Source organism: Mauremys mutica, chromosome 2 (assembly GCF_020497125.1).
Source record: "Mauremys mutica isolate MM-2020 ecotype Southern chromosome 2, ASM2049712v1, whole genome shotgun sequence".
NCBI classification, from domain to species: Eukaryota; Metazoa; Chordata; order Testudines; family Geoemydidae; genus Mauremys; species Mauremys mutica.
Window position 1 is genome coordinate 230,587,098 of NC_059073.1, and position 23,205 is coordinate 230,610,302.

The following is a 23,205-nucleotide window of genomic DNA, read 5'->3' on the forward strand; positions in this document are numbered from 1 at the left end:
CACAAGTGTCTAACTGCAGTGTAGACATACCCTCAATGTGTAAGTTTAATGATATTAGCATAGGGTCCAATTCCTTGAGGTGCTGAATGTCTTCTGAGAGCACTGACAATCCTCAACTCGCATCAGGCAATATTCAGCACCGCAGAGTATTATATTAAAAACTAAAAATGTTCACTCCAACCTTGGTAATCGGGGCAGATCTAGCCTTGATATATATACACATTCTAGACATATAAAACTACTGGGCCATTGACACACATTACATATATCAAGATGTTGTTAATTTAACATTACTAAGAACAGCATAGCAGCCTCTATCAAATGAGCTTTATTCACTTTAAGTTCATGCACGCACGTGTAGAAATGCAGAGCAGAGCAATTATCCATTCCAATTGGTCTCATTCAGATAAAACATTTAGTTTCAGAGCCATCCTAGCAGCCTCCTAAACAACTACTGTAACTGTTTACCGTGAAAATTAGTTTTAAGTTTTCTACTGAGTACAGAGGGCCAGGTCTGGACTCTAAAAGAGGTTCACATAGAGTGGGTAAGGATCTGTTTGAACTATATAGCAACCTGAAAATACAGAGACACTCATGCAAGTTACAAAGCATTAAAATCATTGGGCTTCTTTGTCTCAAAAGCCCTCTAGCACTTACACACTGCAGTAAGCCGTCTCTCCTCCAGACTGCAGAGATCCCAGACTGTCCTCATGGCTAAAAATCTCTATGGGCCGAATTTGTTACTGATCTTGATGGGCTGTGGTGGATCAGGTCCATGACCTCAATGATCTTTGGATCCGGCATTCCTGGCCTAACTCAATTGAAGTGAATGAAGTTACACCGGGAATTGATGGCAGGGCCAGTTTAGGTGTCATTGCTAAATCGTGCCCTTCTACAGACACAGACCTTCTCTAGATCTATTAATAAACGAACTGAAATAGAACTGCACATCTACCCGCTCCTGTGCTACGTCACATGTGGACATTTCTCCACTGTGAATCATTGCCATTTGGAATTACACCTTTAGCATACTACACCTGTTTTAAAAGATTTGCTATCCAGTTTATATATTGGCCTTCTGCACCCAGAGCACTATTTTACTGTGACCAAGCAGATCCATAGGTCATTACTCTCCCTTCCCTTTTCCCCACCTCAAATTAAAAAATGGGGGACAGGGAAATGCACAAATGCAGCAGCAGCTCCACTTTAGCAAACTGGGAGTAGTCAGGACAGATCCTGTCATTCCACTCTTGTGTAATAACCACTCCACCAAACCCAGCTACTCAGACTATGGTTACTATGGATGGGAGAAAATCTGCCCCCAAGAATCAAGCATTTACATGGAACTTGCCAGCAGCTCAACTCAATTCATATGCAGGAGCAGACCTGGAAGACGCTCCCACAGTCACATCCACAACACCCAGATCCACTTAGCAGGCCCAGGAAGATGTGAAAAGAGATCTCTACTGGTGCTGCAGCATTTCCCTCTGTGTGTATGCATGAAGGGGATTTTCTTCCCTCCCTCTCTCCCCTGATCACACCTAAAGATTGCAAATATGCCTCAGTTAAAAAATTGCTCAGAAATCCTTCTCAGAAAAGACTGCTACATTACCAAATGGATTTTTAACAGCAGCCATTGTGGCTAAAGGAATATTGCTTCCATTAAGAAGGTAGTTCATCACAATGAAACTACTTCCCAGCTAGTGAGTAGCCACCAATTTCTGGCAGCGACCAAGCCATTACTATGAGAAAGAATATTAAAAACAACACATTAAAAAAAACAAACCCACCATCACTTTCCGGAAGATAAGGAAACAAACTGGGGGCAATCCTCCGTAGACTGCACATTCACAGGCTGCAAAAAGCCAACAACTTCTACACTCTGCAAGTGTAAAGCGGTGAAATTCAAACCTCTCTAAAAAACAGATTTATAACTTGTACTTATGTGAACGCGCAGCTTTCAAGCCTCAGCCATCAGAATTGTAGAAAGAATTCTTGGCCAAGATTATGAAGAGTGACTAGTGATTTTGAATGCCTCACTTTTTAGGAGCCCAAACTGAAATACCTTAATGGAGCCTCGTTTTCAGAAAGTAATGAGCGCCTTGCTCCAAACAGATCAGACCTCTTTACAGAGTCTTTATTTAAAAAACTAATCAGCAAAGTTCACTTTTGTTCACTCTCCTCTCAACTGGGGAAAAAGACTGAAGGGACTATGGTCAAAAATTCCCAGGGAATTCATCTTGAGTCAGAGACCAAGAAGGGATAAAGGTGACTGTTTGCTGTAGTGATAATATCTGTAACAGGGGGGTAAAATGAAAAAACATTTTGCATCTGTAGCCGTTACTACCAAGCTTAGTTAGCCTCTCTGTTTAGCACATGTGCAGCAGAGGCTCTGTTACCTGGAGAATAAAGCTTGATCATTTTAGGTGCCGAGTGCCTCCTGAGGTGTAACAAGCACCACCAACTCCCAGAGAAATCACTGAGACTTTAGGATGCTCAACACCTTGCTGGACTGGTCCCTATATCTACTAGGAAAGAAGACAGACAGGACCACTGAAGAAAAACACATGCTATTTATTAATTTATTATTGTACCCAGTCAAATTGCCCACATATGTTTTTCTGAAACACACAGGAGGTACTGAGAGGAAAAATAGCAAAGGCTCTTTTTAAAGGCTTGTGGGCCTGAAATTGTGATGCAATAGAAAATTAAGGATCTCTCTTTATGATTCGTGAATCAGGTGCTTAGTGAATTTACAGACATGATTTGAAGCTTATTAACTGGACACAAAGAAAGTACCAGTATGGTAAAAATACATGCTATGTTTCAGCTGCCCTCTCACGTGACATTTGTTACATACTCCATGCAACGTAGTACTTGTGAGGTAGGTGCAGAGGGTGAGGCAGGGGAATAATGGATCTCCAGGGTATAAGGGAGGACTTGTCTGCACTGTTGGTTTGATTCTATCTACCTAATTATATGTCCCCCCATCACCATAGTATCTGAGTGCCTCACAAACACTGACTCATTTTCAAAACGTGTCAGGGAAGAGCTGTGCCTGTGATCTCTCCCCAGTCTCTGTGTGGGCAATCTTTCTGGGTGAAAAAGCCTACACCTTCACTTTTCCCAGAGTGGAAGTCCATGGTTCTTGTATTCCCTCAAGAGTGAACCCTTCAGGTGACAAGTTTTGCTACCTTCTCCTCTCCCTAGGTGGAACCCCATAGTTCTACCACTCTGAGCCTAGACCTTGCAGTTTCAGCCTCCACATACAACCATGCTCACATGACAGGCCCAGATGTAATTGGTACCTGTGAGAAACTTCTCTCTGACAGCCTGTTACCAATGCTGATTAAAATGACTCAAAACAGTTTGTTCCAGATACAGGTGTTGTCCATTCACCCAAAGATACACAGCAAGCAGAGAAAAAGGTCTGCACACCTGGGCCTTGCCTGAAGCTGATCATTTCCCTCAACACAAAGGCAAGCTTAGGTGCCTCAGACACTCCTCTCTTCAATTTAGTCCAGCTACCTCCATCTCTGGGCAGGGAGAGACAGACTGTCCTCTTGCAGTATCTTATTCTCTCTCTCCTCTCCCCCAGAGCAGCTGCCCACTCAGCTCCCATACATGCTTTTGCTCTGGAGGCAGGGGTTTTTTTAACGGCTGTGTTCCTTTGATCTTAGGCTCTGGCCTTGGGGAAAAAAGGCCTGTTACCCTGGCTGGAAACAGCAGGTAGGTAGATATTTCCCAAAGACTAGCTCTCATTGTTCTCATGAGGATCCTTGGTATTCTTCCTGGAGACAACAATGACAGAGATCAGGTTTGTTTTCTGCTTGTTCCCCTTCTACAGCCTCCGTTGGTTTAACTCCATGCAGTCATCCAGAATAAATATCACTGATAAACTGAGGTACATATAATATTCCATACATAATTCTGCACAGATCTCTCTCCTTCTCCACAGCCCCCTATGAAGTCAAAATGTGTTATTGTCCCCATTTTACAGGCGGGGATCTGAAGCACAAGGAGATTATGGCAGAGATTTTCAAAAGGAGTCTACAGCAGTTAGGTGCCCCAAATTACATTGCACTAGAATAATATTTGGGCACTGTCATTTCGTTAGGCTCCTCTGAAAATCTCAGCCAAAGGTCTCACAAGAAGTCAGTGGCAAAACCAGGAATTGAACGTATATCTCCTGAGCCCAATTTAATGTCTAGCCATAAAACCATCCTGGTAGGATTGGGCTGCCTGGATTGGAGCGGTTTTCTGTGTTTTTTATTTTTTTAAAATGCGTACAAACTCAGTTGATGTCAGGGTGCATAGACCCAAGGATAAATGCTTTTTTGTCATTAGAAATAAAAAACATAGAATAAATCAAATTATATGAACATACTTGCACTCAGTTAAAAACAGTGATTTCAAAGGCAAACATCTTTGACAGTCTAATAACTGGAAGCTTTTGAACACTGGCTCCTCTAAACATTGCACCATAAACATTCGTATCTTCTGCAGGTTTTTTGTTAGGGGTTATTGGGGAGGGGGTTGTTTGCTTCTTTTTGAGGAAGTGAAGGTTAATTGTCACATCAGGCTCTTGTGAGGACCACAACAAAAATATTTCTCTTTCCTTGTAGAAAGGCTAGAAGACGATGCATGGCATTTTCTAAGGTTATAGGTAATAAATACTATTCCATAGAAAACCTGCCAAAAAGGCCAGGGGATTTTACAACAACAGCTTGCAGGCACAGCTCTCTCCGCTGTGATCTAGCATGTGTTCCATGACGTACTATTCCATACGCAAAGAAAACAGGGTGGATTAGTTTAAAATCAAGGTAATTTAAATCACCAATTTTAATCATGATTTAGATCATCAAGCAGGAAACCTTGGTTGAAATAATCATTTTTAATCTTGTTTTGTATTTGTACTTTTCTTTAGGCAAATATCTGAAAAGTTGATTCTCTTTGGTAACCATTAAAACATGTTGATTTTCAACTAAATATAGACTTTACACCCAATCTGGTACTTCTTTCTGCTAATCAGAAGGATACACTATATCTATGCACATTTATTTGAGCAATTAACAAACATTTATTGAGATTAACAATATTTTCTTTTTTATGCTATTGGAAAATGGTGGATGATTAATTTTATTTGTGATTTGAGTCAATCTCTATTTGGATGAAAACTGGAATTCAATTAAAATGCATAAAACAACATTTTAATCAGTTAAATCAAACAAAGTATTTATTAATTAGTTAAATAAAATAAAACCTTAAGTGTGAAAAGTTTACCAAAACATGTTTTACATTTAAAACTGATTTATTGAACAAAGGAAGTATCTGCAATTAGAGAATTGAACTGATGGTGGCCAGAAACAACGTCCTTCAAGATTTTAGAACTAGTAAATCTCATCCTTTCACACGTAGCTTTTATTCATAAACTGGAAGAAGAGAACAAGGTCTCTAGCTTATCCAACTCCCAATCAGTTTCTCAACTTCAAATGAAGTAGTTATTGAATTACACTAGTTGAATAAACTGAAATGAAGAAAATATTTTCTCTGCACTGGCAGAAGTTACTGCAGTGAAAAACGAGCAGGGTGGATTAATGTTTTTTTATATTTGAAGTGGCTTTTTTATTTTGTTATTATAGTTGCTTTTGTTTCTAAAAATAAACCAGTCTAAAATGAAATCTAAATTTAATCAAATGTGTTAAGGCCTAAACTTATTATAATCTCGTAAAACATTTAAATAAAAATAGTTATGGTGAATCCATGAGTCTTTGAGTTAAAGACTGCTTTTCTTTATAAAGACAGACTCAGAAGGAAAATATCTAAAACTTTTGATGTCAAGCTTTATAAATATGGCACAATAAGTCATGTACTATATTAAGGGCTTGATCCTGGCAGTCCCCAGGGCTGAACTATTGGGTGCAAGAGACGGACAAAGTCATCATAGGCGTTGGGACCCAGCCTCTGACTCCAGAACACACCATCATCTCTCTCATCAGGATCATCCACTAAGCTCACATAGGTGGTCTTATACTCCTGTTTTATAGCTTCTCCCTCCCAAAGCTCTGATGGGCTCAGTTCTCAAAATTATGAATATTTATGATTCCATCTATCATTTACCATTTTCTAACATACTAAAAATGTACAATTAATAAGAAACTGAAAATATTAAGCTACTGTATATAATGGTGTAAATAAATGTATATAGTTATCGTTGTAAATCAACATGTCAAACAATAAGAATGTAACTTTCTTTAGAAAATAATAACTTTTCCATTTGTACTTGAGTTAACATTCATTATTTAAATCAAGACTTTCCATTTGGTGATTTAAATCAATCCATCCGCAAAGCTGGTTTAGCACTTCAACAAACTCTGGTTCTAGGTGCTTAACCAGAGACTTCCATCAGTTCAGTAGCCTGGCTTCCTTTCAAACTTCAGCAGTACAAATGTATTGCTTAATATTAATGTTTTTATTTTAATTTCAATGACTTTACTAGACGGTACTAAGTTTAGGCCTTAATGTAGGTTGTCATAATTTTTATTTTAAATTGTATTTTAAAGAGGTTTATTTTTAAAAACAAAAATGCATTTAATTTAAAATAAAAAATCCAATTTACATTTTTTAAAAAAAATCAATTTTTATCCACCCTGAAAGGTAAGGAATAAATCAAAAGGGCAGAGTAGCATTCATCCTCCTTATCCCCATGTGACCATGCATCTCCCTTTCCCAGGGTGCTTTCTACGTACTGGTAGGTTTTGGGTTCATGATCCAGTTATATCCCATCCTGATTATTGTGATCCTTCCATTCCAGCTTCCTCCCCATTACAATTCAGCTGAAACACTAATATCAGGATGATCTCCTTCTACTGTCACTCTGGTGAGATTTCTTTTCTTAAAATTTCTACACTAGCTTTCCTCCTCTCTTCACACAGTTCAAGCATCTTTGCTCCTTCAAGGCTCTTGGTAACACTTCTGCCTACATTTCTACCCTAATCTCCTACTCTCAGTCACACTGCCCTATACTCACTCTGCCCAAACTTCTCTCCCAGTCAATCCCTTTATTTCTTTTAACCCACTCCCTACTTAGTGCCTTAACAGGGGGCTTGCCCAGCTTCTCCTCTTTCAAAAAATCTTCTAAATACCACCTCATTCTATGATCACTTGGCTCTCATTCTGTTTGCTTTGTACTGTTCCAACTCAAGCCCTCTGTTGATTAGCCATCTGGGGAAAGGACTGTGTAATTTTTTTTTATTGGCACAGCTCCCTTTTCCCTCAGTGTCGTTTGCTTTGATGGCACCATACTAATAAAAAAAAAATCACGTCACATCTCTTAGTTCCAGATATAGGCAGTTAAGCGTAAGTGTCAAGGTTAAAGGCCAGAACCAAAGCTCACTGAAGTCAACTGGAGTCTTTCTGTTGACTTCAGTGGACTTTGGATCAGGACCTAAGCAGACAGAGGCGTTAACGCTCCTATATGTGAGGAAAAACTGACAAGTAGTTGGCATGATGGTTGATGACTTGAAATAACTATCTGCTCCAACACACTACCAAATCATTTAAATTCTCTGTACTTCATCCACACATTCTGGATTATAAAGTGTCTGAAAACAAATGCCTAAAGTGTGATTTGTAAAGCATTGTGAGCACTTGTGGTACAGTGTAAATATGAACTGTAAGCTGGTTGGACTAGGGCAGGGATCGGCAACCTTTGGCACGCAGCCCCTGGCGGGCCAGGCCGGTTTGTTTACCTGCCACATCCACAGGTTCAGCCAATCACAGCTCCCACTGGCCGCGGTTCGCCACTCCAGGCCAATAAGGGCTGTGGGAAGCGGCGCGGGCCAAGGGATGTGCTGGCTGCCACTTCACGCAGCCCCCATTGGTCTGAAGCGGCGAACCGCAGCCAGTAGGAGCCGCGATCGGCCAGATCGGCGGACAGGGCAGGTAAACAAACCAGCCCGGCCCCCCATTCAGCACTAAATATGTGCTAACAACCCTGGAAAAGCCATGAGTGAAATACACTTAAAGCTACAGCAATGCTTTTATTTTGATTAGTTCCTTGTCAGAAGTGTTCACAGTTCTCCTTGCTTTTAGTATTAATACTTATCACTTATAAAGCACTTTTACATTTTGTCTTTATAGGCTTCAATCTTAAAAGGATACAATATGTCACACATTATTAGACATACATTGTTAGCAAAAGGTGACAGATGCCTCTGGTAGGTTCTGTCTATTAGAGTTGGTCAAAAAAATTAAAAAAGGAAAATTCTGAAGTTATTCTAGTCTTGCAAGTTTTGAAAAGAAATTACGTTTCATTTATTTGATATTTTTCAAGAAAGTTTCTCTTGAAAACATTTTGTTTTCATGTTTTTTGTTTTTGCTTTCCTCTCCTTCACCGTAGTTCCTCCTTTAAGAGGGTGCAGGCCCAGTGCACCTGTGTCTCATGAGTACAGCACTCCAATTGGGCTTAAAAGAGGGTACCTGGGCCCTAAAGGGAAGAGAGACTTGATGAGTTAGGGCTGCTTGGGGGAAGGAGCAGACTGGCAGGAGGTGAGTGCTGCCAGAGCCAGAAGGTATTTCCTGGGGGGGAGGCTGAAGGCAAGGAGAGCAGCAAGCGGTGTTTGCCAGCTGTCCTCCCTGAGCCAGGGCCAGAGGAGGCAGGAAAGCAGCAGAGGAAACTTCCTGCTGGCTCTAAGCCAAAAAGCCCAAGGCCTGAGAGGATTGAAGGCTGGGGAACAGCAGTTTACCCTCTAATGTCTCCAGCTCGGAGAGATGGGCCCAGGGGAACAGTGAGAGGGCCAGGGGAGGGAGGGATGCTTCGCTTGCAAGGATGATCTCCCCGCAGAGAGACTGTGGGGTTCCTGCTGGGAAGGGCAGGGGCTGCACTTCAGCTGGAAAGGCTGGGGTGGCTGTCCTGGCAGAAGGATGGAAGAGAACCAACAAGGAACCTAGATGTGGCAGAAGAGACCAGGTATGGTGAGAATGCTCTCACAGCAGAGAGGCAGGGGGAGGGGAGGTGTTCCCACTCGGGGTGATATGGACTATGTTTTCCTGTGAAAAATTTCAACCAGCTCTACTCCTTATGCTCAGGGCAGGCTTGCGCATGTAACTCATACTAGGAGAATTAGTAGGGCTACATGAATAAGTCTGCTAGAGCTGCCAACTAGAGGATGTAGTCCTACACCCAAGAAATAAACGTTCATGCTTTCAGCAGTGAAGGTTCCATGTTCAGATACCACTGCTGGTTGAAGTAAAGTCAGTTATAGATGTTTCCTGAGATGCATAGGTCTGAAACTTTCACACACTGTAGACCATGATTTAATGACAACTCTTTCTACTGTCTGACTTGTATATTGCTAGGCTATTCATTTTGGTGTGTGAAAATCCCTTTGAAGTTTTCCAAATAAGAATAAGGGTTTGAAAAGAAAAAAATTGGGGGAGGGAAGGCCCTGATAGGCAGCTTTGAAGGAACATGGGCTGAGCAAACTTTGAAGTATCTAATTCTAAATAGGGCTCATGTGAGAACATTTGAAAGGAACAGAAATTAAACCATAGAATTAACTAAGTTACTGACTCGTGGGTTTCTCTCAACTTTTGGAACCCTTCTTCTATAAACTCTGGTTGTTATAAAAGCTTATTTACTTCAAGACGACAATGGAAGCTGAGAGGGAAAGGCCTGCCTTATGGGAAATCAAAACAAGTGATCACTAGGAGCACAAAGATGGAAGGGGATTGATCATCTGCAAACATGAAGTGAGTGGGTTTTCGTCTGTAGGTTTTTGGGCGGGGGGGAGGGAGAGTGGGCAGATGGGAAACAAAGAGTTATTACCGTACCTCTTTCTGTCCTCTTCACTGTAAAAGATATGCTGACCTCTGGCACCATCTTGGTACCTATGGCCCCAATCCAGCAAGACACTTAAGGATGTGCATGTGCAATAGAACTACATGTGTGCTTAAAGTTATGCACATGTGTAAGTGCTTCACCGCGAGGCTGCATTACTAACCCCACAAGGCCAGACTTTCATGTCACCAGATACCTTATGGTTACACATCAAGTGTTTCTGCTTATTATTAATCCAAAGTAGCACATTCTTTAATCGCAGATGCTAAGGAAAGCCTCTGAATCCACATCGATCTAGAGTAGGGCACAACAGATGTCATGAGATTCATGTTCTATTCCTGGCTTGGCCATTGTTTTCCTATTTGTTTGCTAAAACTCTCAGTGCCTTAGTTATACCAACTTCAAAACAGGGATAATAGTGACCCTCCTGTTTGTAAGAGGCTTTTAGATCTACAGATGAAAAGTGCTAAACAAATGCATAAAAAAGGAGGAATTAAAAACCTCATTGAAATCTTGATAGGCTCTCCAAAGTAAGTTTTTTTTTTTTTTGTGACTGGATCACATTGTTGGGACAGCACACTGCCTAGTGGCAATACTCTCCACACTTCCATGAATCACCCCCAGCACTGCTTAGCATTAATAGAAGGAAGCATTCTGTACAACGTGAGCAGAACGGAGTGCCACGTGTCCTCTTAAAGTGTGACCCATCTGGCCAAGTAAGAAAGGTCTTTGAAGGGAGGTATGTGCAAATCTCACCCAAGTGGATGGCAGCTATGTTGCAGGGCCTTGAGTGGAATGGGAAGACGCAAAGGAGATAGACACATGGTCATCTGTGTGAAGACAGGCAAAAAATCCCCCCAAAAACAAGGAAAATCTATTCCTCCTCCCTTCCCAAATGTCCAGTTCTCCTGACAGATAATGATAGAGGACACCATCTATGATTCTAACAGTGTTTATATCCCATTGTTTTCCACTGATTATTTGTTTAAGAAAATAAAGTTGCTTCATATGATTTAATGATAAATCTACAATCACAAACTGTGCTGGGGAACTGCAATCAATTTTTAACACATTTTGTGGTTCCAAGGTTATATAATTTGGATCCTCTACCACAAGACCCTTCCAAATATGCCCCAAATACCGTCTGTATGTGACTAGTTGCGAGGCAGCTAAAAATTAAACATTGAGTGCTATAGGAAAAAAAAAGAAGGAGGAGGACAGATTACTTAGCATAATGCTCATTCAAAGTTGTTTAGATGTTTGTCCTTACTGATTTTATAAATGAGGATGGGCAACACAGATTTTAGAGCTGTGCAAATTCTGTAGGGTTTGCTTTATAAAAGGATTTTGCAAACTGAACTGTTTAGTCCAGTTGTCAGAGGTTAGAGGTGAAACCATCCAGGCAGACTACCTTGGAGGTCTGAGCCCAAACTTCATCCTCCAAGGGTAATATTCCCTCTCTCCCCCCACTTAAGCATCCTACAGGCCCTAAGACCTCACTGAAGAGATTTAAGATAAAAAAATAAAATAGGGAAAGTTGTCCTGGGAACTAATTGAGACAAGAAAGAGACCAGCGCTAGGACAAGGAGAGAAGGCTGCATAGAATTGGAGCTTGCATGGATTTGTAAAATCCTCATGCACGTGGAATATATTGAACCTTGAACCTAAACTAAGTTTGAATGAGTTTGAGGCTTGATGCTGATGTTTTGCAGAACTCTGATAAATGTTGAAGTAAGAGAAATCTCAAGCAATAAAGTTGATTGTTTATTTTTCTTTTCAGTCCATTGTCAAATTTACTTTGTCCCCCTTAAGCCCAGCATTGGCATTTCCTGCATCTGGGTGATGACGGCAGTCTCTTGTACACCACATAAAACAGATTTTGAATTTTGAAAGCATTCCTGGCCTGGTTTCTCTCTGGATATATACCCCTACAGTGCAGGGGAATATTTGCATTTTCCTGATGCAATTGACATTCATCTTTAAGGTATATAAACAATGTGATTTTAATCCCTCTGTGTACAAAATGGACAGCCACAGCCCTCATTAGAAATAAAGCTTTATTTAAAACAAATGGCCCTTGAAATCAATGCGATCAGTGCTGTAAAAGGCCTGGCAATAGCACAGAGAGCTTTTGTATTGTGAGTATTTATTTATTTTTTAATTATTTAAATTAAGAAAATACGAATAAGACAGTCCCTTAAAGAATATCAACATCACTACTTTAAAAAAAAAACAGAAATGATTGTTTTCAGCCAATCGCTTTCCTTTCTGTGGCAAGGCTGTTATAGTAAATGGTGGTCAGAAAAGTGGCCGAGAATCTCCAAATGCTGAATGCCATTGCAGAGCCCAGTTCAACATGGAAGAAATTCTCCTCCCTAGCAAGATCTGTCTAACAGTGATAATGATGTTGGCAATGGACTCTGCAGTTCGTTTTAATATTTTGCAAATGCAGGAGAAATGCAAATTTGGAAAGTTGCCAGATTTCATGGGGATCTGAAAATTAAATAATGCCTAATAATTATTATTTGATTATGCCAAAGCATGTTACACATATTAACTGTCAGATCGCCCCTAGAAAGTGTACAGGTATTGTCCCCATTTTACAGATGGGGCACATGAGGTTAGAGTGATTTGCTCAAAGCCACATCAGTACCAGAACAGATTAGAACAAAAATCTGTGAGCCACAAAGTCCTCTGTTTATACCACATAATCTACAAGATTTTGAAGCAAGAGTTAGGGCCCAATCCTGCAAACCCATACTAATGAGACTGGCTTTCCAAGGGCAAACCGTATGTGTAAGTGTTTGCAGGACCAGGCCCCTAACTAGCTCAACTTTAAGACTCACTGCTTTGTAATTTTGTTGTATAGTTGGCCGTTTGATTTGGTCTCTCCATAACCTCGTTGGAGCTCCAAGGATCCTGGTCCCTGTTCATCATTGCCTTGTCCTTGTGTGGTCATTAGTGCCCCGATTCAGTAAGCACTTAGTCACATGCCTAAGTTTAAGTACACAAGTAGTTCCATTGACTTCATTTTGGACTACTCACGTGCTTACAGTTAGGCAAGTAATTAAGTCCTTGCTGAGTTGTGGCCTTTGCTCCCACTTTGCACTGGCATAAGTGACTAGACAAGATGCAAAGCTATGATGAATTGGGCCTCCCTGACATTAACAGTCCATCCCCACCATCACTCCCCATCTCCCATCGAAAACAAATGCATCCACACCCTCATGGTCCTCTGGTTTGGCCATTCCCTCTTTCCATAACAGGACTGAAGAGGAATTATTCTTGAGCTTGTCAGGGCTATTCCTTGTCTAATCATGCAAGACTGAGTAACACAAGGCATTCTCTCCTCTGTGCTAGCTAGGGAACTACACGTGCTACCTTTGCAAAAAAATACCAGTGACTGGAAAGCTAAGCAGATGTGTATTGTTGTTGGTACTTTCCCCACCCACCACCAGCCAATTACTTTCTATTTATACTTAGATTTATCTTTGGTAGTTAATTATTCCATAGTTATATCTTCTGTGGACACGTTCTTTCAAATGCTTTGTGCTAAAAGGCCACACTACACATTAGGAGGTATTGCTATAGAATATGTCTGTATGTCATTTTTGCTTTATAATGGTAGAAAGTGCCTGCTTTCATTCAGACAACCTGCATAAAGAAAAATAACTACAGTAACTAAATATATTGCAATAAAACTGCCCTATAGCATTTACAATTTCATGCAATTCTACTTTAAATAAAACGTTTTGGATATTGTAGTATTTAGGCATGTTCTTGCTCGTGGTCTTCATTGGGTTTGATTTTCAGAGGTGCTTAGCATTCAACTCCAGTTGACTTCAGAGAGAGTTGTGGGTGCACAACACCTCTGAAAATGAGACTCAGGCCTTGTCTACATTACAGGGGAAATTCGATCTAAGGTACGCAATTTGAGTTACGTGAATAGCGTAACTCAAATCAACATAACTTAGACCTACTTACCGCGGGGAACACACTACACGATGTCGAGTGTGGGAGCATCTCCCGTCGACTCCCCCTACTCTTCTCGATCCGGTGGAGAACAGTAGTCGACAGGAGAGCGATCTGCAGTCGATTTAGCAGGTCTTCACTAGACCCACTAAATTGGTCGCTGATGTATTGATCGCTGCTCGTCGATCCCCCGGTAAGTGTAGACAAGCCCTTAATGTCTTCTTAATGTGACTACTCACGTGAATATGGACTGCCCACAAAAATGCAGATTCTTTGGTCCTTAGTTCTTTATTTTCACCATTGCAATACATGCTAAGTAAACATTGCTAACAATAATAAAAAACACATGTTCATTATTTTAATATATTCTCAAACTGTTCAAACACTTCTGCTGTGCATCAGATGTACAGTAATAAAATAGGGGGATTTGTATGACTTCACAAAAAATATTAGACTATAATTAGCACACCATGAAAATTTGTTATATCAATATCTCTATGACTCAGCTGTTAACACTCTAGCAACTAAACAAAAGAAGTGCACATGGGTCCAAATTTCAGGATTTAGGCTGATATGCTATGCCAACTGCTAATACTGAACGTATGGGCCTATCACTACAAACGTTCCTTGTACAAAACTTGCATTGTATTCTGTGTGAGTTCCACAGGAGCAGCGCTTGCAGGATTGGGCCACTATGCTATCAAAGCTCATGCTGTAATCTTTGAGCCATATCCTCAACTGGTGTAAATCACTGTAGCGCCATTGCCTTAAATGGACCAATGCTAATTTACATCAGTTGAGGATGTAGCCTGATCCTCCCCTAAAAGAGCTGAACTCCACAAGCAGACTGTAGTAACTGTAGCAGGTAATCAAGAGCATCAGAGTAGCTATTCTCTAAGTGATACTAACTAAACCCATTAAATTGAAGGAAACAAGAAACAACCCCCAAGTAGTCATTAACAAATTATTCCTAACCAGGTGTCACTTAAAGACTAAGTAAAGCTATCATTTTTCTATCATTCATCAGTAAAATGCTGACTTTCTATATACAGTAAACACAGTTTAAGCAGATGGTAAGTTCTCAGAGGGCACAAAACATATACTTAAATAAATCAATGCTGCTAGACGTAAAGCTTTGCACTGATAGTCAGCGGAATTTGTGGCGCATCTTTTTAACATGATTTACTGTCATGCTGAGAAAACAAGCCTAAGATCTAAGTCTAACTGATTAAACTCTATGTACTCCTTGGAAGAATAGAACTCACACACTCCTATACCAGAGAAGAGTCACTGCTATCTACCTCACCCTATTCCTTAAAGAGAAACATGTCTCCGAATACTTTTGTTATAGTGCTTTTCAGGATATTCAGCGTTTCTTTTTTAATGTCTAGGATGAACACATAGAAGAACAAAATAATTTAATAGCCTAAGCCTAGACCCTGCAAAGACTTACACATGCACGTGACCTTAAAAAGGGCTAAATGTTTGGGGGGAGGGTAGAAGGTTACAATAGGGTCACAGGAACAAAAAGAGGGACAACAGCAGGAGAATCTGCTCAATATCTTAGGTGCCTATATACAAATTCAAGGATTATAGGAAATAAACAGAAAGAACTTGAAGTGTTTGTTCCAAAACTAAATTATGATTTAATTGACATCACAGACTTGGTGGGAAATCTCATGACTGGAATACTGGTATGGAGGGGTATAGCTGGTCCAGGAAGGACAAGCAGGGGAAAAGGGAAGAGGTTTTGCTTTATACATCAGGAATATATACACTTGTTCTGAGGTCCAAAAGGAGGTGAGTTGAAGTGTCTGGGTGAAGATAAAAGTGGAACAAACCAGGGGCAATGTCAGGTTAGGGGTCTCTTATAGACCACCACGTCAGAAGGAGATGATGGATGAGGTATTTCTAAAACAAATAACAGAAATATCCAAAACACAAACCTGGTAGTAATGAGGGACATTAACTACCCAGATATCCGTTGGAAAAGTAATACAGCAAAACACAAAATGTACAATAAGTTCTTGGAATGAATTAGGACAACTTTTTGTTTTAGAAAGTGAAAGAAGTAACTAGGGAGACAGCCATTTTAGACTTGATTCTGACTAATGATTGCAAATCTGAAGGTGGAAGGCAGTTTGGGTGAAAGTAATCCGGAAATGATAGATTTCATGATTCCAAGGTAAGGAAGGTGTGAGAGCGTCAGAATGAGGACAATGGACTTCAAAAAAAGCAGACTTTAGACAAACTCACACAACTGGTAGAAGAAAATTGGAAGAAAATCTAAAGGAAAAAAGCTCAGGGAAGTTTCTCAGGGAGACAATTAAAGGCATGACAACAAACTAGTTTGATGTGAAGGAAAGAGATGCAGAATAGTAATAGGCCCATATGGCTCCATCAGAAGCTCTTTAATGACCTGAAAAATCAAAAAGGAATCCTACAAGAAGTGGAAACATGGATGAATTGCTAAGGAGTACAAAAGAATAGTATAATAGTATAGAATGTAGGGATAAAAATCAGAAAGGCTAAAGACAAAAGGAGTTGCATCTAGCAAAGGACATACAAGGCAATAAGAAAAGGAAGTTCTATAAATACGTTAGGAACAAGACAAAGGAAAGCATAGGTCGTCTACTTAACATTGAGAAGGCTGTGGTGTTTATAGCCTATTTTGCTTTAGTCTTCATTAAAAAGGTAAATTGCTACCAGATACTCAACACAATATTAACAACAAGGGGGAAGGAATGTAAGCCTAAACAGGGAAATAACAGGTTAAAGAATAATTAGATCAGTGAAACATATTCAAGTCCCCATGGCTTGATGAAATTCACCCTAAGGTACTTAAGGAACTAGCTGAAACAATCTCACAATGGTCAGCAATGATCAAGAACTCTTGGAGGATGGGTGAGGTAGGACTGGAGAAGTGCAAAATTATCTATCTTTAAAAAGAGGACCCAGGGAATTATAAACCAGTCAGCCTAACTTTGATACCTGGCAAGATAATGAAACAAATTATTAAAACAATCAGTAGGTAAGCATTTAGAGGATAATAGGGTTATAAGGAATAGTCCATATGGATTTATCAAGAACACATCATGCCAAACCAACCTAATTTCCTTTTTTGACAGGGATATTGGCCTAGTGGATAGCGGCAGGCTGTACATCTGACCCCAGATGTACAGTACCTTCCCTCTTAACTTGTGTATATTTAATTTTAAACATTAACTTTAATAAAAAAAATTTATCTATCTTGATTTTAGTAAAGCTTTTAATTCAGTCCCAAATGACATTATCAAACAAACTAGGGAAATTTTGTCAACATGAAATTACGAAAAGGTGGGTGCACAACTGGTTGAAAGACCATTTTCAAAAAGTATTTATTACTGATTCACTGTCAAACTGGGGGGACATATCTAGTGGGAACCCACAGAGGTCTGTACTATTCAATATTTTTATTAATGACTGGATAATGGAGTGGAGAGCATGCTTATATAATTTGCAGATGACTCCCAGCTGGGAGGGGTTGCAAACAGTCTGGAGGAAGGATTAGAATTCAAAATGACCCTGACAAATTGGAGAATGGGTCTAAAATCATCAAAATTAAAGTCACTAAAGACAAGTGCAAAATACTACACTTAGAAAGGAAAAAAAATCAAAAGTACAACTACAAAATGAAGAATAACTGGCGAGGCAGTAGTTCTGTTGAAAAGGACCTGAGGATTATATTGGATCGCAAATAGAAAATGAGTCAACAATGTGATGCAGTTGCAAAAAAGGCTAATATCATTCCAGGGTGTATTAACAGAAATGGCATATGTCAGAAACAGGAAGTAACTGGCCCCCTCTATGTGGCACTGGTGAGGCCTCAGCTGGAGTATTCTGTCCAGTTCTTGGCATCAAACTTTTAAAAAGATGTTCATAAATTGGAGAGTTCAGAGGAGAATAACAAAAATTAGAAAAGGTTTAGAAAACCTGATCTATGAGGAAAGTTTTTAAAAAAACTGGGCATTTTTAGTCTTAAGAAAAGACAACTGAAGGGGGGCAGATGTCAGTGTTCAAATACATTAAGGGCTGCTATAAAGAGGACAGTGATCAGTAGTTCTCAATTTGCACTGAAGGCAGGAAAAGAAGTAATGGGTTTAATCTGTGGCAAGAGAGATTTAGGTTAGATATTAGGAACAACTTTCTAACTATAAGGATAGTTCAACACTGGAATAAGCTTCCAAGGGAGGTCATGGGAGGTTTTTAAGAACAGCTGTCAAGGATGGTCTAGATTTACTTGGTCCTTCCTCAGCACAGGAGGCTGGACCATATCACCTCTTGAGGTTCCTTCCAGACCTCTATTTCTATGGTTCTGTGTGCTTAACTTTACTCAATATGAGTAGCCCCGTTGGCTTTAAAGGGACTTACACATGTGCTTAACTGTATGCGCTGTGAGTAGTCTTGGCAGGATCAGGGCCATAATGTATGCAGGAAAGAAATGGATACTTTAATAATCTTACTTTGGACTAAATCCTACTGCAAAAATGTACAGCCTAATCAGGAATCATAACAAAATTACATGTCAGAAGAAATGCCTGGTTTCCTAAATTGAACTGGAAATAAGTTATATTTTATTGGTTGAGGTTTAAAAAAGTTATTTGTGTAGAGAAATGCAACTGATAAACTTAATCTCTGAAACAGAATGACTGTAGTTGAAAGTATGTTTATTTTAGTCTCAGACAGGCATTGTGGGTGATCTAATTTAAAAAGTTCTGTCATAGGAAGCTAACAAAACTGTTTCTTTAGCTCATCTGGCCAGGCTCTTGCCTGGGTAAGCAAGAGACCCTGGTTAATTCCCACCTCTAGCTTCCTCCTGTAGATGAATTTCACTGCCAAGCATGCCCACTTATTTAGTGAAGCACATGGTGGCAGCAGCCTCTGCTGGTGAATGTGTGCACAGAAAATGTCACATCTGGGTAACATAAAAAAAGCAACCTGCTTTATTTTCATCATTTACAATCCATTTAAGAGATTAAATTTAAGTGAATGACTTTGTACTATGTAGGCAGGGCATCTTTATGTCCATAAAGAAATAACTGGGCTACACTTCTTCCAATCCTCCAAAGCAAATAGCCCATGAGAAGACTGGGGTAATAAACTAGCCCCGTTAAGGGCAAACTCCAGTAGGCTTCCAGTTCTTTCCAAACTAATCTACAAATGAAAATGAAAAATGAAATGAAAATGCAATTTGTGTATAGGTGAGGCAGGGATCATGACAACATTTAAGAGATGCCAGGAAACAGAAATGAAGCAAGGACACATACATATAGGCTGCAATCAGTCTGTAGAAGCCTGGACAACAAACATTGATTTTTACTGGATATGGCATATCAGATTAGATGAACATACATATTTATTTTATTTTAGACAGAACATGAATGGGGAAGAAAGTTGCTCAACTGAAGCAAACTGATATCAAGTGTAAGGTAGAATACAGAGGAAAGACTCATTAAAGTTACAGATTTCACATTCCAAACACTAACGTGTTTGTTGTTGCTTTAATTTGATGGGCAGAGAGTTGCTGAATGAAGATCATTTTTCCGACTCGTGATTTGTATAAATAATGTTAACCTTCATTACCCACCTTGTTTGGGTTTTTACATGAATATTTTTTTCAAGGCTTTGGAAACACAGAAATTAAAGATATCCTAGTGATCAGTGCCAGCACAACTGTAGAAAGAGCAGCAATCTGGTTTAATACCAAAACAATTTACTACTTTATATTTTTATTCATCTAGTACAAGAGAATCATCTAACCCAAGACAACAACAAAAAAATCAGATAAATAACATTTTTAAATAGAAATTAATTTCAGAATAATGGAATAAATCAAATCTTGTTTACTCTTTACAGTGAAGAAATCGTTGTTTTTGTTTGTTTGTTTGTTTTGCTTTTTTGAACACAGAACAGCTTCACTGGAGTAGAGATTCACTTTAACCAACATGACACTTGCACTTTGGAATGAAAGACAGATTGTTTCAGTGCATTCTGTTCACTATAGAGGAAGTTCCATTGCAAGGGATATTAACATGGATGGGTGAACTTGATCCTAATGAGTTGGGAGGAGCTGAAGATGTTGTTGATCCTGAAACATCTCCTGCCCTCCCTCATCCCCAATACTTCCCATTACTTTTGTCAGTGGTCTCCTGGGGGGCAGAGAGGAGGGTGGCTAATGAAACAACTCCACTCCTCCATTATCTTCTCAGGGCACAAACTACCTCCCTCTTTTGGGTGGGCCCTGCCAGGAAGGGAAAGCCCAGCTCCCACCCTTAATCCAGGAACAAGTTCCTTAGGAGCAGGCATCTGCACACATTCTCATTTCCATCCCCCACTCCGTATCTGAGAAACCTACAAATAATTTACCCCTCTCACTGATCAGCTCTTTCTGCCACTGCTTAGCGGAAGCACTGCTTAGGCTCAGGGGCACCTAACCTCTGGGAAGTTCCTGGACAGTTACCTCATCTCCATGCTCCAAGGATGTCTTGCCCTTAGGGAGCTGCAGCAGGACAGAGAGTGATTTCCAGCTCTTACTGCTAATATAGAAGTAGAGGAAGGCCACCAATCTAGAGGATTTTCTGTTTTGATTGAAGAGACAATAGCCCATCCTGATAAGCAAGGGTTAAGATAGGAAGAAGTAACAGAGATGCAGGGTTTTGGCAATCAAGCAGTCCAGAAAACAAAAAAGTTAGAGAGGTAACCTCAAGGCCTCTTAGAGGGATGCTTTATGAGGAGGAGAGTCTGAGTGGTGGTTCTTCCTTTCCCACAGGAAACGGGATGGAGGGATGCATGTACTCTTCTCTAGCCTTCACCCTACTTAAGTCAGGAGCAGAACGTATGGGGAGAACTAGGACTGCAAGATCTTCTGGCACAAAACTGTATTTTGCCAGCTGTAAACAGAATACAGGTTCAATTTGCATTCCTAATTTTGACCCCTCCATGTTTGAGTGAGCTCAGAACTAGGCAAAACTAGTTTGCCATTTTTCAGTTTGCAGTCAATTTACAGTGCGTTGTCTCTACTAAATGCAATATTGATGGAACTCGGAGCTCTGTGACTGCTTTTAAAACATACTGCTTTTAGCAAAGATTGCAAAAAAGATGACATGAACAACACAAGCGAAAGTGTGCCTGCTTTCCCTGGAAGACTTGCAGATATATTTTTTCCACCTACATTTGGATTGTACATAAGGTCCTTAAAGCATACTTAAAATATATATATTCAAACATAAACTGCATTCTGCTGAAGAGAAGGATACAAAAATTAACAACCCAGGAAATTCATCTCTCAATCCCCACTCCCAAATGGCTTTACCCAGGGTGTTTTTGAAACTCTCCTAAAATCCTCTGGCCTTTAAATAGTGGCCCAAGTTCTCACTTTCTCTGTATTTATAGCTTCACAATCTTCCAGTGTTAATAAAAGGTTTAGTTGTTCACATGAGATTCTTTTCAGACTACAGATTGTGGGTTTGATGCAAGGCTGGGTGCCACCTAGAACTTGGCTGACAGAAGTAATATACGTAGGCGTTTGTTTTTAAAGCATAGTTTGCCCACAGTGCTGGAGTTTCTGTCTAGTCTGCTGCAAATTATGAAATGTGTGCAAACTCTCTTCATGGCATGAATCTAGTAAGCCCCTCCTACAACTACACTAAAGATTAGCACTGCTCATATCTGATCATCTAAAATAACAGCCAGCAAGAAAGCATAAGTGTGAGAGAGTGATTTTTCCTAGGTGCAGGGCATTCCTGAACTACTGGCTTTAGGGCCCTTTCCTGTAATTGTTCAGTACATGGAATTCCCCTGGACATAAATGCAACAGCACCAGGAGCTGGCGATTTGTTGATGTTTGGCTTGAAAAAATAATTCCTAAACTTTTTTGAAATATTGTAAGTCAAATATTCTCCACTGTCTCTCTATAAACAGGGGTTACGTGTACTTGTTGTGCCAGAGTATTAAAGGGGGAAATTAAGCCCCTGTATATTTTGGTAGCACCCTATTGAAGGTCAGAGTTTGACAGTTTAATGTGTACAAATCCTAATACTAAGGCCATTATACTAATTTAGGGTTCTCTAAATTCGCTGGCTTTAGCAGGGGTAGATTAAGTTTAAACAGGGTTTGGGTCCACCATACGTTCATAGCCCCCATCCGCTCTCCTAATAAAGGTCTTTAGGCTTCTGGACAGATTCTTCCACTCAATCTATCCTAGGGTGACCAGATGCCCTGATTTTTTAGGGATGGTCCTGATATTTGGGCCTTTGTCTTATATAGGTGCCTATTACCCCCGCCCCGATTTTTCACTCTTGCTGTACGGTCACCCTAATCTATCCCCACATATCTGAAGAGACTCATCTTCCCCTACTTTCTTCTCAAACATTCAGCCTTGCTTCCAGCTAAATCCTTGAACTCCCTAATCTTTCCCCAGCCCATCTCACAACTCCCCTTCCCCACACCAGATAGAATCCTTGAGCTTCCTCACCCAGAGTGTTAGTCAAAACTTGGGTCCTGCTCTCTCTCTATATATTTTTTTTAATTCCCCAATATGACATTGAGTGTTGATCTAACTCTCTGCTGCTCTGATTCACAGCTGCATCCTGGCCGCTTCGGACCTGCTGAGCCTGGATCCCCAGGATTCTGCCTTAGAGACTAATCCTGCAAACCCTTACTCAGCTGAGTAAGAACTGTGCTCTTCTTAGTCTGCTCTGCGATTTAATTTTTAGAAGTTAAAAATGAAAGCTGCAGACATGCCTCCCTGATAAGTTACTAACAGAGCTATTGAAATCCCCAGCTACAAAATGTTTGAACAGAACTGAATGATGCAACAAAAATATACTTGCCTGCACAACTGAAACAGTGAAGGATAAATTGGGCAAAAAAGGAATATGCCAAGATACACCTACATGTATATTAAAACAAGGAGTCCAGTGGCACCTTAAACACTAACAGATTTATTTGGGTATAAACTTTCGTGGGTAAAAAAACCCACTTCTTCAGATGCAACTAAAGTGAGGTTTTTTACCCACGAAAGCTGTTAGTCTTTAAGGTGCCACCAGACTCCTTGTTGTTTTTGTGGATACAGACTAACAAGGCTACCCCCTGATACTTGACTACATGTACATTCTTACTCATTTGGAAGGTTGCTGACATGAGAAAGAAACACAATATAAAGAAGCTTTATAACATATGGGGAAGTTGCGGTTCCATCTCTAGATATTTTGAATTGGCTACAATAAAATATTTTTATTTCTGTGTTAACATATTGAATAAATATAGTTGTTCCTGTTTATTCATTTAGCTCTTGATTTTCATAGATTCATAGATTCCAAGATCAGAAGGGACCATTGTGATCATCTAGTCTG

The 23,205-nt window shown here is 40.0% G+C and overlaps 1 protein-coding gene across 6 annotated transcripts in view; it reads right to left on the reverse strand.

Annotated features, from left to right (window-relative positions):
- The window catches only part of CREB5 (cAMP responsive element binding protein 5), a 385,684-nt gene that overhangs the window by 302,138 nt on the left and 60,341 nt on the right, over positions 1-23,205 (reverse strand). Inside the window, exons 1-2 of one of the 6 annotated variants that reach the window (XM_045007372.1) lie at positions 2,066-2,102; positions 1,791-1,882 (exon numbers count right to left, since the gene is read on the reverse strand). The exons of 4 other annotated variants lie outside the window; for them this stretch is intronic. In XM_045007372.1, coding sequence (XP_044863307.1) covers positions 1,791-1,793 — 3 coding nt within the window. In that variant the 5' untranslated portion in view covers positions 1,794-1,882; positions 2,066-2,102. Of the gene's footprint in view, positions 1-1,790; positions 2,005-2,065; positions 2,103-23,205 lie in introns of those variants that run through there. One more of the 6 variants, XM_045007371.1, reaches the window with a different exon arrangement.